This window comes from Musca autumnalis, unplaced genomic scaffold (genome assembly GCF_047663935.1).
Source record: "Musca autumnalis isolate F117 unplaced genomic scaffold, ASM4766393v1 scaffold_2, whole genome shotgun sequence".
In the NCBI taxonomy this organism is placed as follows: domain Eukaryota; kingdom Metazoa; phylum Arthropoda; class Insecta; order Diptera; family Muscidae; genus Musca; species Musca autumnalis.
Window position 1 is genome coordinate 89,253,993 of NW_027411755.1, and position 17,653 is coordinate 89,271,645.

A 17,653-nucleotide genomic window follows, 5' to 3' on the forward strand; every position below is an offset into this window, starting at 1 on the left:
GGAAGTCCACAGAAGATTCGAAATGTCACATTAGTTTATCCAATCAAAAATATGGGAAATATATGAATGTATATTCATGTTATGTTCTGTGACCGCACAATACCAAATAACAAAGTACCAGAAAGTTTACATGGTGTCTATTGGTCTGTTCCTTTACTTAAAAAAATGGTAACAGTGGCAAAAAATGGTAAAAGTGGTGAACTGGTCTCATATAAATTGTATGCTTGTTAAAGTAAAGGAACGCTTTGCAGGTTAAAAATGGTAAGAAATGGTAACCTCAGGCAGGTAAAGGAACAGAGCTTATGTCAAAACTTGACCAAACTGAAAACAGTGGACACATGTGTGCATATTATGAAAAAATACATGTGAAGCAATATTAGCAACTTAGTCCCAATTTACATTAGGCGAGTTTACTTGCGGCAATTGTCAGTTTGATGGAGAGGGAGTTGAGGTATATGGTAACCCTTTGCCTCTCAATACCCTCTCTCACCCACAAACTGACAATTGCCGCAAGTAAACTCGCCTAATGTAAATTGGGACTTACTCCTCTCCTTGGTTTTCCATTTGGTACTCTGACTCTACTCTGTCTGACTCCATGGTACAATAATACAGGTAAAAGCATGTCCCAGCTGATTAGATTCACCCGTAATACTAATGTCAAAAACAAAATGAAGTTTAATACATTTTGTTCTTTTCGTTAATTGTCAATTAATATTTACATATATTTTTTACTTTCTGATAAACAAATATAAAACACATATTTTTGAAGTTATAGACTTCACGGCTAATACGTACATGCGAACTTCGAATAAATAGATCCACAGGATGCAACTTTCGAATATCTGTAAGGATGGTGTAAGAGAACAAAAGGCCGTTTAAAATGGTGTGTCAGGAATTTGAGGATACAGGTCAGTGCTATATTTATTCTGGTAAAATGGGTATTTATGCACGTAAAAATATCTCATTGCAGACAAGGATCTGATGGAAAACATTATGAATGGAATCTCAATATATTGGATGCACTGTGAATTATACGGAATAAGATAATTGCAGAGTATGGTTAACCTTCTATTATGGAACCTCAGCCGTGTTATTTTGGCTAACTATGGCGAAGCAGATTAGTTCAAAATATCGATAGCAGGCCCCTTTTGCTAAGGAAGAGGTATCAGAACAGCAGTTTCGTCTCAGATGTTGCTGTGGTTGGCATCACGTTCAGATTTAGTAAATCTAAACTTACTATAATGCACGTTGACACTCTCCTTTCGTTACCACTTTTTATCCGTACACCTGTGGGATAAAAATAGTGAACCAAGTTTGTATCTAGGAACTTCAGCCAAAAATTTTTAGGGATAGTGTCCAAGCACACTGATTTTATTTAAAACATATGTACGTACATAGAACAAAATATATTTTATATTTCGAATTGAGTTATTTCATTTATTTATGGCTTATAAGGGAGCCAAAGAGATAGAGCTTATCCTGACAATAACATCGGCTACATTTCCTATTATTGCAGGTATGCAGTTTTCTCTTAATGATCCTGTCGTACTGTCTTCACCACCGGCTTTCTTGATTTTTTCTAGCGGTGTTAATGTTAGTACATTTTATCCTGTGCCATGGAATTGGCGTTTTCTTCGCATATAATGTCTTAGGATTAGGTTGATTTAAAAATTTCAATGCCCCATCTGAAATGAACTATGCATTATTTTATTCTGGATATATTTAGATGCATTAATACTTACCACTGTCATAATTTTTGCGGAACGTACCACGCAGAAATGTTATTGATGCTAATTTAATTATTTTTTATTATTATTTTTTTTTAAATTTACAATTATGAAACTTCAAAACATATGTACATATGTATTTATATTTCATATTTTGTTTACATTTTTGAAAAATTACATTGACACTAGTATTACGTACAACAACAAAATTCTATGTTGTTACTGCATCGATTGTTGTACAACAACTACCTGTAATAATTGTACCATGGTCTGACTCGCTCTATCAAGTTCAGCATTTCCATTCTAAATTGAAATTTCATATATCAGATTATAACTTTTTCGTCAAACTCATTTTGGAAAGCTTATACTATGTTTACATTTACGAAATCCACTCGATTTCATCTGTCAATTACTTTGTGTATACGTCAAATAAAAACTCATTTGAAATCGATTGGATTTCATTTGACGTTTGAGCAATGGAATTGACAGTTGAAATCGAGTGGATTTCGTAAATGTAAACATAGTATTACTTCGTGAAGTCTTCCATATTGTTTTCGTCCTGCGAAAAGTGCTGGCCAATCATTCTGGAAACACGTCGTTAATATTTATCTAAACACAATACATATACTGCATACTTAGGCCGCCATTAGACCATCTGTTTTTTCACATGTATGTTGTCACTTTGGGTATACTAATATGCCATTTAGATATGACATCATTAGCCGGATTTAGCACATTATCAGGTTTTATTTGCTAAATCCAGCAAAAATCTACCAGATTTCCCATACAAAAATAAATCCTCGTATTGAGTGGATTTGTTTTAAATCTGGCATAAATCCTCGTATACAACTCTGTTTTTTGCAACATGTTGCTAGAAAATACAAAAAGTTGCAAACTGGCACAAGAAACAAGGTAGATGCATCGGTGAATTGCTACACTAAAAATAATTTAAAATGTAAAAATTTGTAAACAAGGTGGAAAAATTAAATTTGTTTTGATGTACAAAGTTGATTTTAATCAACCAAGACTAATATTTACGATGGCTAAACGATAAAATAATTCGTTTATTTATTTTAGATGGCAAACTGTGATAAAATAATTCTTTATTTGCTCTTTACTAAGCATTAGTAGCATAATGTGTGACCATTTTCAGTATTAAACAATAAATTTTTAATTTGACGTATGTTTTTTGAGACGAATTCAATTTACAAAATTTTTTTTTTTTACGTTTCAAATTCGATCAGATGGGCTGATGCATCTACCTTGGTAATTGTTCTATGAACAAAAATCAGCTGACTGCCATTTAAATCCTCTAAAATGTATATCTAAATGCAATGAGATTTGTACTGGATTTATTAAATCCAGTCGAGGATTTATGGCTAGTCTAAATGAGCTATAATATACAGAACAGCTGATGTCATACATGTGAAAAAGCAGATGGACTGATGGCGGCCTTAAGTCCTCGGCACATACGGTCCGTTTAGTGACACGTTGGGACACGCGTTGTCCCAAAACAGTTAAATTATGTTTAACTTTAATGCGTCAGCCATATTGTTGTTTTTCAAAAAACTTGGCTTCACTTACACTTTTTTCATGTGGTTGTTGTTACGCAACGCTCAACGCATCGTATGTGCCGAGCGCTTTACTCCGGAATGTTTTTTGCAGCAACAATTGGAACAGCCTTCGGCATCAACGAGTATCTTTTGTTCCGAAGAATTATATCCCCTGGAAGAAAATGGTCTTCACAAACGCGATCTTTCAACCCAAATGAAATACCACTAACTGCAGACCACCGTAACCTTTTTTCTTTGTCCGCTGAAACTCTGAAGAAACGTTTTTGAATACAAACAGTTCTTTTACATAAAACACAATACCTCATTTTTATTTTGCAATAAACACTTTTCCAATTAAGACGTTATCAAACAAATTAGTTTTTCTAATGAAATAACTAAAACGCAAAAATGATAACGGATGAGTAAACAAAGAAGAAGAAGAACGAAATGTTTAAATGAAAACAAAACAGAGTTGAATTTTTTGATCAATAATAAATATCAACTCTGCATGTCAACACGGTTTTGACAGATTAAGCCATAACAAAAAAAAATTGTAATCAGCTGTTAGCTGTGGCCTACCTATGAATTATTGTACCATGCCCAAAGTGACAACATACATGCGAAAAAGCAGATGGTCTGATGACCGCCTTAAGGGGTAGTTTACACTATATGTAAATGTCATATGACATGAAATTTTCCATCGTTATATATTCGCTAATATGTGTAATATTGGAGATTTTCCTTGCGCCATTTACTCTGTGCTTCCATACCAGCAAAAATGTAAAAAAAACTACGTCTCCACACTGCCTCCGTGGGTAAATATGGAATGTTTTTATTTCGTGTCATATGACATTGATAGATAGTGTAAACTACCTCTAAGCAACAACAACTACCATGTAGAATTTTTGTTCATCATTCTAGTTCTTACATGTTACACACAAAATATATTTTATATTTCGAATTGAGTTGTTTCATTTATTTATGTCTTATAAGGGAACCAAAAAGATAGAGCTGCTCGCTTATCCTGACAATAATATAGGCTACATTTCCTATTATTGATGGTATGCCGTTTTCTCTTAATGATACTGCCATACTGTCTTCACCGCCGGCTTTCTTGATTTTTTCTAGCGGTGTTAATGTTAGTACATTTTATCCTGTGCCATGGAATTGGCGTTTCCTTAGCATATAATACTATGTTTACATTTACGAAATCCACTCGATTTCAACTGTCAATTCCATTGCTCAAACGTCAAATGAAATCGAATCGATTTCAGATGAGTTTTCATTTGACGTATACACAAAGGAATTGACAGATGAAATCGAGTGGATTTCGTAAATGTAAGCATAGTATAATATCTTAGGATTAGGATGATTTAAAAACTGTTCTTCAATGTCCCATCTGAAATAAACTATGAATTATTTTATTCTGGATTTTTAGATGCATTAATACTTACTACTGTCAACATTTTCGCGGAACGTACCACGCAGAAATGTTATTGATTTTAATTTAATTAGTTTTTATAAATTTCAATTATGAAACTTCAAAACATATGTATGTATTTATATTTCATATTTTGTTTACATTTTTGAAAAATTACATTGACACTAGTATTACTTACAACAACAAATTTCTATGTGGTTGTTGTATCGATTGTTGTACAACAACACTTGCTTTTACCTGTAAAAATTGTACCATGTACAGAATCCCACTACAGGGTTACCAGTGTAATGCATTACAAATCACGATATAATTAATTCCACTTTTTCGTTCAAAGTACATGTGCATTTTTGGTGAAGCCGTTCAAAATATATATTTTTTATTTTTAAACAATAATAATTAGTATTCTTTAGGTTCAACCATATGATAGGGACATTTTGACATTAAATTACACTTTTTTATTACTGCGTTGGCAACCCTAATCACTAAAAACACCTTCTGTGGCTAATTCGCTGCGACGAATGGTCAGCCGACTGCTAAATATGTAGCGTGGTTGACGATTACGCCTAACGAAAAAAAGATTAGGCGTAAAAAACGAAATAAGCAAAAATGTACAAAAAATATGCGATCGGTTGCTTATTTAGCCGTGTGTGTGAATATTAGCTGTGTTCCTTTACTTACCTGAGCTTACCATTTTTAACCTGCAAAGCGTTCCTTAACCCCGAAAAGTGGCAAAACTGCAAGCAATTTTTAAGAGAGTTAGAAAGGAGAGAGAGCTGAAATGGCTTTCTCTTCTACCACAGGCCACCAGCAAAATTTCTGCAGGTAAAAAATTGCAGAACTGATTTTTCGACTTTTGTTTGACGATTATTTCACAATGAAGAAAAAGTCGAACGCTGACAAAACTAAATTAAAAACTGTGAAATAAAAGACGAAAATTGTTTTTTATGTTTCTTTTTGACATTGCTGCCAGATCTACAATTTTTCCGTTCCTTTATTTTTCTGGTAAAAATGTTCACGAGAGAGCAATTTTGAGCAATTTTAACACTTTTCTCTTTTACCACTATTACCATTAACAAAGTAAAGGAACAAAGCTATTGTATAGCAGTTGAAGTGTACAGCTAATGTTTTAAGATGCTGGGTTTTAAATTCTGCAAAAAACACATGTTTATTAGGGCTTTAATTTTTTCAAACTTATCAAAATAGCACATTATATTAATAAATGTTGTACCACCTCTATAAGCGGTGTTTTAGTGTTCGGCATGTCGTTCGGACTTGGAGGAGGTTACATACCATTTATATGAAGAAGTCTTTATGGGAAATAATTTTTTTTTGATGAAAATATTTTTCATCAAAAAATATATATCCCTAATATACATCGAACATAGAAATAAATATAAAAATGTCGTATGGTATTGCTGTTACCTTTTCTTGTTCTACCATGATATGGAGACGTAATATCACTGTGTCATGTGTAAACGCACGGTAAGAAAACCACGTCGGTTTAGGTCAGCTATGAACAAAGCAGTACTCTAGCGTCGATTCATGGCACAAATACTACAGTAAAGGGTTGTTTACACCATCTATCAATGTCGTATGAGATGTCAAATTTTCTACCAGCCAATGTTGTACACATATGCTCTGTTCCAGAACCTGCAAGAGGATACTATTTTTTACTACGATTGCATTTTTTCCTTTATGTTATCGGAAAAAATAGTAAAAATTAGTAGATTCTTGCAGTTCTGGAACAGACCAATAGTGTGACCACTATGAAAATTTTCATCTATCAAAATGATTTGGCAACTCATATGTCAATATTTCATTTGGGGAGCGCTCTATTTGATACGGCATTCTCGTATGTAAACATAAATTTATCAGCTGTTTTCTGGCACTCTCAAAAAAAAAAAAAAAATGAAAAACAAAATCTTTTAAAAAAGAAAATGGAAAGTTATGTATATTTAAGTATTTAGAAAAGTAAATAAAGGGTGTTTATACTGTTATTTTCCGATCGATTGGTCGAAAGGAGCAGTGTTGGAAATTATTGCTTTGTGGCAAAACATGAATGTCTCTATAACCCCAAAAACCTATTCTACCACAAAAAACATGCTAGATATTCATTTCCTTCAACCAAAATTAAAAATTTGGGCAAATTTGTAACTCAACAATAAATGTAAACAACGACAAAAACAGCTGTTTTTATATTTATAGGTTATGTCATACGAAAATAACACTTGTAGGTATGAACGCACAAATTGAAAGTTGTATGGATGACGTCAATTTTGACAAACAGAGAATGTCGAATGGGTGAAAGAAATGACAGCTCATATGACATTGATAGATGGTGTAAACAGCCCTTAACATATTTTAGCACTGTTCCAGAATTAAAAAGTTTTTACAATTTTTACCACTTTTACACATTTTGCGTTCCCATACACAAAATTTATATGAAAATCGATTACGACTTTTACCACTTTATAATGTACGGGAACAGGCCAATTATTTTGTGCATCATTGGTTTAGGTAGACCAGTCAGAAATGGGTACTGGGTAGTAAGTAACCAACAGACATATTGTGAATGTAAACATATTTTCGCGCTTATTTGCGGGGCGATTTCATGTGAATTTATAAGTTTCTTCTTTTCAAGAAATAGGACATTTTTAACAGCATCAATGAAATTGATCGTTCACCATGTCTACAAACAGTGCATCATCGAAAAAATATTTGCCAATGGCAAACAAGTACGACCGTGTCGTCCTTTTGGTTGATATGGATTGTTTTTATTGTCAAGTCGAGGGTAAGTGTTCTGTACATGTCTTTGCAGATTCGTCAGAAAATTACAAAATGATTTTCAAATTTTGTAGAGAAATTAAACCCTTCATTGAAGGGTAAACCGTTAGCTGTCGTTCAATATAATGCTTGGAAAGGAGGAGGGTAGGTTTAGGTATAATACGGGAAATACGGGATTACACGCGCAATTGGAATTGCTGTTATTTGAAGTTCTTCGAATCTCGTTGAATATCTGGCCTTCGTTCATGCTTAAGGCTTTCACCTATGGAACGATTCAAAATCAGCCAGAAATCTATTCGACCGATTCTTCGTAAACTTAAACATCCACATATCGTGAAGTGTTTATTTCCTCCAATAAAATGTATGTTGTGATCGGAATAACAATGTGTACCTGTTGTAAAAATGAAGAAATCTAAATAATCCGGACTGTGCGTGTTAACCCATCTTATGGCTATATTACACTATATGCTTGTTTACATGTACATATGTATGTTGTCACTTTGGGTATAGTAATATACAGACCAGCTGATGTCATACATCTGAAAAACATATGGTGTAATATAGCCATTAAGCCTAGGCTTTCATGTACATTTCCAGGAAAATATTTTTGTTTACGTTTTAATGTTGTTGCAGTATAATTGCGGTTAATTATGCAGCTCGAGCTAAAGGTGTTACTCGTCACATGAGGGGAGACGAAGCCAAAATACAGTGTCCCGAGATTCAGTTGATTGCGGTTCCCAGTATTCGGGAAAAGGCCGATCTGACTAAATACAGAGATGCTGGAAAAGACGTTGCACTCGTCCTACAACGTTTTACCACAGTACTTCAAAGGGCGTCTGTAGACGAAGCCTATCTTGATATAACCGATGTTGTAAATAAACGCTTCGCGGCAATGAATGATGTATGTTTGAATATTTGCAGATATATTTTCCAGTATTCTCTATGCCTTTTTTATATTTTTCAGGGATCATTTATATTGAAACCCCAGGAACTGATTGGAACTTATGCTGTAGGCTTCCCTTCGATTGGCAATTTTGTCACTACAATAACAAACGATTTTTTATTTCCTTCGCCAGAAGAAACAATGTATAACAAATTCCCTGAAGAAGAAATTCAGACGTTGCGAAGAAGTAATATAAAACTTTTAGTTGCCGCTTCTATTGCAAGTGAAATTCGGGCAGCTGTGTATAAGGAAACTGGATATGAGTGCTCAGCCGGAATATCACTCAACAAAATGTTAGCAAAATTGGCTTGCGGATTAAACAAACCTAATAAACAAACAATTCTGCCAATTACACACATCCATCAGCTGTTTGCTACCTTACCGCTATCGAAGATACAAGGACTTGGTGCAAAATTTGGTGAAGAGGTGTGTCAACAACTCGGAATTCGATATGTTGGTGAAATACAAAAATTCAAGGAGGCAGAGTTACAGCGAAAATTTGATGAAAAAAACGGGTATGTATTTATTTAAAATTAATCTTTAAAAGCTAAGTTAGGTAGCATCTACTAATCAAATTTAGAAATTCGAAAATTGGTTCCTCAAAACACTTGATAGGTTTTAATTCAAATCTGTTTTATTTTAGAAGATTTTCAATATATTCTTCGACATTTTTGGTCTGTTCCAGAACTGCAGGAATCTACTAATTTTTACTATTTTTTCGATATCATAAAAGAAAAATTGTTATCGTAGTATACATTTGTAGAGTCTTGCAGGTTCTGGAACAGACATTGCATATTTTATAACAACAAATTCATCAACAAATTAAAAATTCAATTTTTTTATTTAGAAGTTTTGAATTTATTGAGGAAAAGCAAGGCGAAAGATCATGGTAGAACAAGGTGAAGTAAATACTACAAATACAACTCAACAACAACCACATAGAAATTTGTTTGTGTTTGTAATGTTACAATACATTAGACGATTTTCCTTGCGGCAATTTTTCTCGTTCCCTTTTAAACTTGCCTCTTGCTCATGGCAGAACTACCAGGTAGTGGTATCACACCAGCTGATCGAATATGAAAAGTCAAATCCCTTTATAAAAAAATATTTTTATTGTAATTTCAATTTCAATTTATTTTCATAAATGGGAACCTAGCCCATAGGGCCAAGAGCGGTTCCAAAAGCTACAAAACATACACTACTCCAAAAGCTTAAAACTAACAATACATTAAATTTAATAGTCTTAAAATTCATTAACAGGATGTAATTAAAGAAAATATGAAGATCTGTTTAGTAAATCAGCTAAGCAATATTAAAAATAAGGAACATAAACAATCATAACAAAAATTTGTACTAGTCGAAAAATTATTAATCTTCAAAATCACTCCGATTGAAATATTCAAATAACTTTCTTTTATAACAGATTAAGGAGCCACTGAATGTCTTACGATCTTGCGGTAAACCAACAACATAAAGAAAGTTTTGACATAACATATTCGAAATTTTACGATGCCACTACCTGGTAGTTCTGCCATGCTCTTGCTTTTATACAAGATATTCTGTTTCGGAAGGTTGCCACCGTGGTGCAATGGTATGCACGCCCGCCTTGCACGCAGAAGGTCGGTGGTTCGATTCCCCGGCCAGGCAACACCAAACATTTTTCAACGGTGGCAAAATACCCCTCAGTAATGTTGGCGACATTTCCTGAGTATTTCAGCCTTGAAAAACTTCTCTATAAGTGGTGTCTTAGGACACGCCGTTCGGACTCGGCGATAAACAGTAGGTCCCATATCATTGAGCTAAATATGAATCGGGGTGCACTCATTGATATGAGAGAAGTCTCCCTTGTCCCGTATGGGATGTTGTGGAACAATGTTTTTGTGTTCTGTTTCGGAAAGTTTTGTTTTCAAAACATTGGAAATAATGTCAAACATGGTTTAATAACCCAACCTTTACACATGCCAGTGACAGTTCGAAAAATTCAATACATACACAATATTTTACTACCACAATTACATTTTTTGAATTGTCGACTCCACTGGCACTAAATTTTTCATGCCAGAAAAATTTTGAGCTGGCTGCCAGTGATATGTCGAAAATGAAAAAAAGAGTTGCCGAGACTATTTTTTAATCCATGTACATTTTTGTTTCTTTTAAGAATGCAAAGATTTAATGCATATTTTCAAAAAGATTAGGAATAATACGTCTTGGTAGCTGCAATATATTCTATTAGTGGTTAGTAAAGACATAATTTTGATGTTTTTCATGCATATATAGGTTGATAAATAATTTCCCCTCTGGGATTATACAATATTGAAAAGGCGGCAATACCAGATACATTATGCTTATGATTGAAAACAATCTTTTTAAAACTAAATAAAATAAAAAGTAATAAAATATGTTTCTCCTGTGCTATTTGTTCGACCTTTTGTATTTGTATTCAAATTAAACAAGTGGTTTTCGAGCTTGAGGTCATGTTTTTGTTTTTATTATTTCCAATATTTCGCAATTCCTTTAAATTGCATCTTCAGGGAAAATATTTATAACTTATAAAACTAGTGTCAAGTTTACTTATAACTATGATAGACTTCACTATCGTCGTCGTCTTGTTTTGTTTAATTTGAATGAAGTAATAAAATATGTTGTGAATTGGGTTTTAAATCTGAAATATAATGCACTTTTGTGTGTTAATGCGGCTTAAAATAATTTTGAAATTGAACTTGCACTGGTATGTGTAAACACACAAGAAAACTGCATGCCAGTCGAACACTTTTTCGGAATTTTTGAGTATAATACATGTACTCAATTGGCACCAATTCACTGGCATGTGTAACGGAAGTGTAAGAAATGTTAGCCAAAGCTTTCTGTCAATTTAATTTTTTTCATTCGCATGTTCCTAAAATGTCAAAACAAAGTACACAATCTGTGTATGTGTGTGTATTGTTTGAAAAATATGCCAAACAATTTTAAAAACAATCGAATTCAATGATTTTTAAAATTGTTTTGGAAGAAATTCTTCAGCTGATTATGTGGAAAAACTTTGACACTTCATTCATTTTTCGCGTTTTTTATAAAATGCTCAAAATAAGGTATTATAAACAAACCCACTTGTTGCTTTTGTATTTACTAATTTTGAAGTAATGGGAATTAAGGAAAAAGCAGGGCTCTATAGATTGTTTTCATTTAAAACTACCTCTTTACTTATTCCATGATGTCAAAGACGAAAAATATAAAAGCAATTGCCTGAAAATTACCGGTACGAGCAATTTTTTCCACCTCCATTCCTCTTACGTGTCTCTCCTACAAACTGAGACTTGCCGCAAGAAGACTTGCCTAATGATAGTCCCAATTAACATTAGGCAAGTTTACTTGCAGCAAGACTCTGTTTGTAGGAGAGACACGTAAAGAGAATGGAAATGGAAAAAAAATTGCTCGTACCGGCAATTTTCAGGCAATTCCTTTTATATTTTTCGTATTTGACATTATTTTCATTGTTTTGAAAACAAAACTTGTCGGAACAGAATTGCCTTTTATAAATGCAAGAGGCAAGTTTAAAAAGGAACGAGAAAAATTGCCGCAAGTAAACTCCTAATGTAAATCGGGACTAAATTGGGACTTAGTGTCATCCATGGTGCCTTGGTGTCATTGGTATATGTAAACAAAACAAGGAAATGTCTATAAATTATTGGAATTTAAAAAAAAAAACTAATATTAGGTTTGTCCTTGTTCTTTCTCAGTAAATATTACTCAGTAACTTCTTTTTAGAGAGTAAAGAATTTTATACTCTTTCAAAGGAAAAAATTAAACAAGTAAAAAGACAACATTCAGTACAAAAAATGAAATATTTTAAATACCACAACCATTTCCATGTTTATACATACATTTTGTTCTTCCATCGTGAAAAATGAAAGTAATGCGAAACAAACGTTATAAATTGGCTAATATATTTGATTATTTTACACTTTTTCCAACAAATTAATATTTTTGACAACTGCTAAATCTACAAAATGTTACTGAACAAAATTCCTTCAGTAAAAATTATAAATTCTCAGTAACAAAAATGTCCAAACAAGTCTCTCAATTCATTCTCTCTTACTCAACATTTGTGTAAAAAAACAACTTTCAGTAATAATTTGTAATAATTATTACAAATTATCGAGTACGCAGACACACTTATTTTTAACTTTTGATTGAATATTTTGAAAAACATGAATGAATGTTTCCATATTATTGGGCTAAATGGATAATTTCTCGCAGAAAGTAGAATTATTGCAAAAATGTTTGGGGTCGCTGGAAAATCAAAAATGGAGATGGTGTTTGAATCTTTTGTTTTTGAAATGAAAAAAACACATGTTTATTAGGGCTTTATTTTTTTTTTTCAAATTCCCGATTTACATTAGGCGATTTTCCTTGCCACAAGTTTAAAAGTGAACGAGAAAATTGCGTTTATACAGGCAATTCTGCTTCGGCAAGTTTTGTTTTCAAAACAATGGAAATAATATCAAAAACGAAAAATATAAAAGGAATTGCATGAAAATTGTCGGTACGAGCAATTTTTTTCCATTTCCATTCCACTAACGTGTCTCTCCTACAAACTGAGACTTGCCGCAAGTAAACTTGCCTAATGTAAATTGGGACAAACTTAAAAAAATACCACACATATTAACGAATGTTGTCCCGGCTCTATAAGCTGTGTTTTAGTGTTCGGCACGTCGTTCAGACTTGGAGGAAGTTACATGTCATTGATATGAAGAAGTCTTTATGGAAATTTTTTTTCTGAATGATATATTTTTTCCCTTAAAAATTATGTATCTCTAATATATAACGAAAATATAAATATATAAAATGTCGTACGGAATTTGACATTGACATTACAGCCCATTTCAATCAGCTGGGTATTTCTGTTACCTTGGGCTTAATTACGACATTCGATTCGATCGAGTATTTGCTCGTGAATGAAAAAATCGAATTATGAAAGCCTATTCGCGCCACCAACAGTACATTTATGGGTACTTTACACGACATGTTATTTTACATATGTGTTGTCACTTTGCATATACATTTTGTATATACCCAGCAAAATGTTCGATGCCAAAGATAACATTCAATCATGGGTGCAAGTGATCTAGCATGTCATCTTTTTAGCATCTTCATCGATGAATTTTATATGAGCGTGGACCCCAAAAGATGACCTTCTTTTCTGGATCCTAAGCATCCCAGCAAAATTAAATGGAAGTGATTCCATGTGAAATCATGATTTCACTGGTTCTTTTGCATGAGTGCGAAAGGAGTCGTGAAAGATCCCATCTTTTTCATCGAATTTTCATGAGTGCAATTGAAGTCGTGAAAGGTCCGATCTTTTTCATCGAATTTTCATGAGTGCAATCGAAGTCATGAAAGATCCGATCTTTTTCATCGAATTTTCATAAGTGCAATTGAAGTCGTGAAAGATCCGATCTTTGTCACAATGTTATCATGAGTTCAAATAAATTGATAAGTAACCGCACAATAAATTATCAAATACTCATATACCCGAATAATTGTGTACTTGCAAAAGTAATTGTTAAAATGAAAATAAAAGTCAGATGAAAGTGGTCGATAGTGGCAAAATTTATATATTTTAATTAAAAATACAATGTAAATTGATATAAAACAAAAGAAAAATATATTTTGTGTTTGGAAACCTGTTTCGTTTTGTGGATATTAAAAAGAAGTATGAAAAAGACCCGGTCTATAAACCACGAGCTTCCCCAGCCGACCAACACCGATATAGTAAAACATATCGAGCTGCAATTATTGGGTTGGTTGGGCCATGTTAACAGGATGGATAAAGATGCCACCGGCATATGAATACGAGCCATTTGACGTTATGCGACCCGAGGGAACAAAACTCCAATGGAAAGATCACGATATCACAAGCATGGCATGCAAAGTGAGAGAAGCAAAGTAGGAGATCGGTAAAATAAGTATAAAAGAGACCATAACGTGGTAACTATTACAGGATAAGCTTTTTCTTTTGAAATAAAATAACAGAATTCAAATTTATACTAGATTTCCCAAACGATGAGCTTGGTTCAGAGATTGACACATAATTTATCGAATATTGGAAAAACGGAACCCCCAAGTTGAAAGAAGTATCTTGCAGCCATCGGAAGAGATAAATATGATATTGCAGATTAATATAATATAATTTTGAAAATTACATACAAAATAAAGAAAAATAACATCTGGCGATACAAATCATCTGCGCATTGTATTCTTATTAATTCAACAAATTACATAATTGTATTGCGAATTTTATTTCTGATTGGCAAAAATCCGGATCCAAAGCATTGGTGCAAGAAGCCATGACGATGAACTGGTGCAAGAAGCCATGACAATGAACTGGTGCAAGAAGCCATGACAATGAACCGGTGCAAGATGCTATGACAATGAACTGGTGCAAGATGCCGTGACAATGAACTGGTGCAAAATGCCATGACAATGAACTGGTGCAAAATGTCATGACAATGAACTGGTGCAAAATGCCGTGACAATGAACTGGTGCAAAATGTCATGACAATGAACTGGTGCAAAATGCCATGACAATGAACAGGTGAAATCAGGTGTCACTCCCTTGTAAATTTCATCGGTGATTCACCTAAATTTGCACCTATGACAAGTCACTTGCACCTATGATTCAACTCATGATCTGTCATCGAACATTTTGCTGGGATGTCATTTTAACCAATGCGTTGACATGTCATTTCCACCAATGTTTTGGCATGTCATTTCCACCAATGATTTGACATGTCATTTTCACCAATGCTTTGACACGTCATTTTCACCCATGCTTTGACATGTCATTTTAACCAATGCTTTGCCATGTCATTTTCACCAACCCCTTGGCATGAAATTTTCATGTCTTGTTTGGAAAATGGAAATGCTGTATTGAAATATGGTTTTCATGAAAAACAAAACTCTTTATTAATTCAAACGAATTCATGAAATAGCTACAATTAATTTATCAGTTTAGTTTTTCAAAAGTTTACATCCAAAATTGCAATGTAATCACCACCGCTGCAACGCAAAAGATTACTTCCTCCGTTCTCCGCAACTGATATTCTTTCATATTACAAAAGGTTTTTTCAATTATCTTCCCATCACCAGTTCAGATTTCGACATGGACTCCAAATGCACTCCTTTAAGTATTTTTATTTCGTAAATTACTTTTATTTTATAATTTTGTTATTTTATAACAACATTACATTTTGGTAATTTATACTCTTTTGTTTAGTGACGGAAATATGTAGGGATCTACAACCCGGCTTGCTTTAGGGATCTCTAAGAACAAAATGTAACGAACGGGGAGGAGAGACTTTTTATGGAAAATACCATTTATGCTTAATTAATTTATTTTTAATTGTTTCTTTCCAAAAGTAGTTTCTTCTTTATTTTCAGATTCTTGTTCCTTTTCGTTTCGGATTTTTTTTTTTTCAAATTCCAAGAAGCGAGATTTGATTGATTTCATTCTATGTCAGATTTAGAACACACAAGGGAACTTTTAAAATAGCAATGTGTGCAGTCCGATTCTATTTTTAGCTCGATGGTTGGGACTTCATATAATACCAATTGTTTAGAACTTTTAGTTGTTTGATATGCAGGAAATGTAAGACAACATCACGACGACAGTTCTAACAACTTTGGTCTGTTCCAGAAACTGCAAGAATCTACTTATTTTTACTACGATAACAATTTTTCCTTTATGTTATCGGAAAAAATAGTAAAAATTAGTAGATTTTTGCAGTACGGGAACATACCAAAATGAAAATAAACAGGTGTATAAATAAAAATACAAACATCATCTCTATTGGATCGATGGAATGGGTACAAATGCTGATGAAAAGATCGGATCTTTCACGACTTCCTTTGCATTGGTTCAAATCCTAATGAAAAGATCGGATCTTTCACGACTTCCTTTGAACCAATGCAAAATATGACATGAAATCACGTCATCGCAAAGAACCCCTTCCGTCAAATTTTGCTGGGTAAAAAGTGACAACCCATATGAAAAAAACATATCGTGTAAAGTACCCACTACTAAGGTAGATACATAACATGGCAGAACTACCAGGTAGTGGTATCACACCAGCTGATCGAATATGAAAAGTCAAATCCCTTTATAAAAAATTATTTTTGTTGTAATTTCCCCAACAACATAAAGAAAGTTTTGACATAACATATTCAAAATTTTACGATGCCACTACCTGTGTATTTGTACCATGATACATAAGCAATCTGTTACAATAATTTCAAAAAGTTTTACAAAAATAATTTCGTACATTTTTCAACGATTTCAACAAATATTTACATTTTTCAAAGAATAATTTAGTTTTTATTTAAAAATAAACGCATTTTTTACCATATACCTTCTTAATGTTCTTAGAAAACGCGTAGGTTATAATAGTTCGATTTTTCATTCAGGAACAAATGCTCGATAGAATCGAATGTCGTAATTAGGCCCCTTATATTGTTCTACCCAAGGCAAATTTATATAACAAAAAATATTTTTTATCAAAAATAAATATGTAAAGATGAATAACTTATACCCCGGTTACACTTAACCGGATTAACCCAGTGGGTTTGGGTTTCAAATGTCAATTCTATAGCGCAAACGTCAAATAAATCCTAATGAAGTGAGCTAACAAGGCAAAAAAAAAAAAAAAAAAAAAACTTATGTAACCTTGTGAGCTTGATAAGTGTGTAGCAAAGCATTCAATCAGCAACCGAAATCTTCAAATATTCCTCTATATATTTTGTTCGAGAACGACACACGAAAATAAATAAAAAACGATTCATTCGTCGCTCAGTTTGTGGCAGGAAAACCTTCGATTTCCAATATGAATGACGATAGTGTCGAAAAACTTTTCTTTGTTATGTTTGCGACTCGATATGTAACTGTTGATAAACATTAGGTGTGTCTGGTTACCCTAAAATTTGTAACAATTTGTACCAATTGTTGCTGGAAGTCATCTGTTAACAAAAAGGTCCAGCAAAAGAGAGCGAATCGAGAGAGACATTTTGACAGTTCTTTGACTGAGAGGTTGCAAATTCTTGCTGGGCAAAGTTCTTCTAGCAAGCACTTGTAACGCTTCTTCTTCCTGCAAACAATAAATCAGCTGTTTTAATTATTCGATGATTTATGTTTGTGCACATTGAAAACAAT

General features: G+C 33.2%; 1 protein-coding gene and 1 long non-coding RNA gene across 2 annotated transcripts in view; both read left to right on the forward strand.

Moving 5' to 3' along the window:
- The first annotated feature begins 544 nt into the window (after nt 1-544).
- LOC141394217 (uncharacterized) lies at nt 545-1,423 on the forward strand. The gene is made up of 2 exons (XR_012410282.1): nt 545-908; nt 971-1,423. It is a non-coding gene; the product is annotated as an uncharacterized lncRNA (long non-coding RNA).
- A 5,846-nt stretch (nt 1,424-7,269) lies between these two features.
- Nucleotides 7,270-17,653, forward strand: part of PolH (DNA polymerase eta) — a 29,922-nt gene continuing 19,538 nt past the window's right edge. Inside the window, exons 1-4 of the mRNA XM_073968182.1 lie at nt 7,270-7,512; nt 7,580-7,649; nt 8,139-8,406; nt 8,470-8,963. Of these exons, the coding sequence (XP_073824283.1) occupies nt 7,407-7,512; nt 7,580-7,649; nt 8,139-8,406; nt 8,470-8,963 (938 nt within the window). The 5' untranslated portion in view covers nt 7,270-7,406. The remainder of the gene's footprint in view (nt 7,513-7,579; nt 7,650-8,138; nt 8,407-8,469; nt 8,964-17,653) is intronic.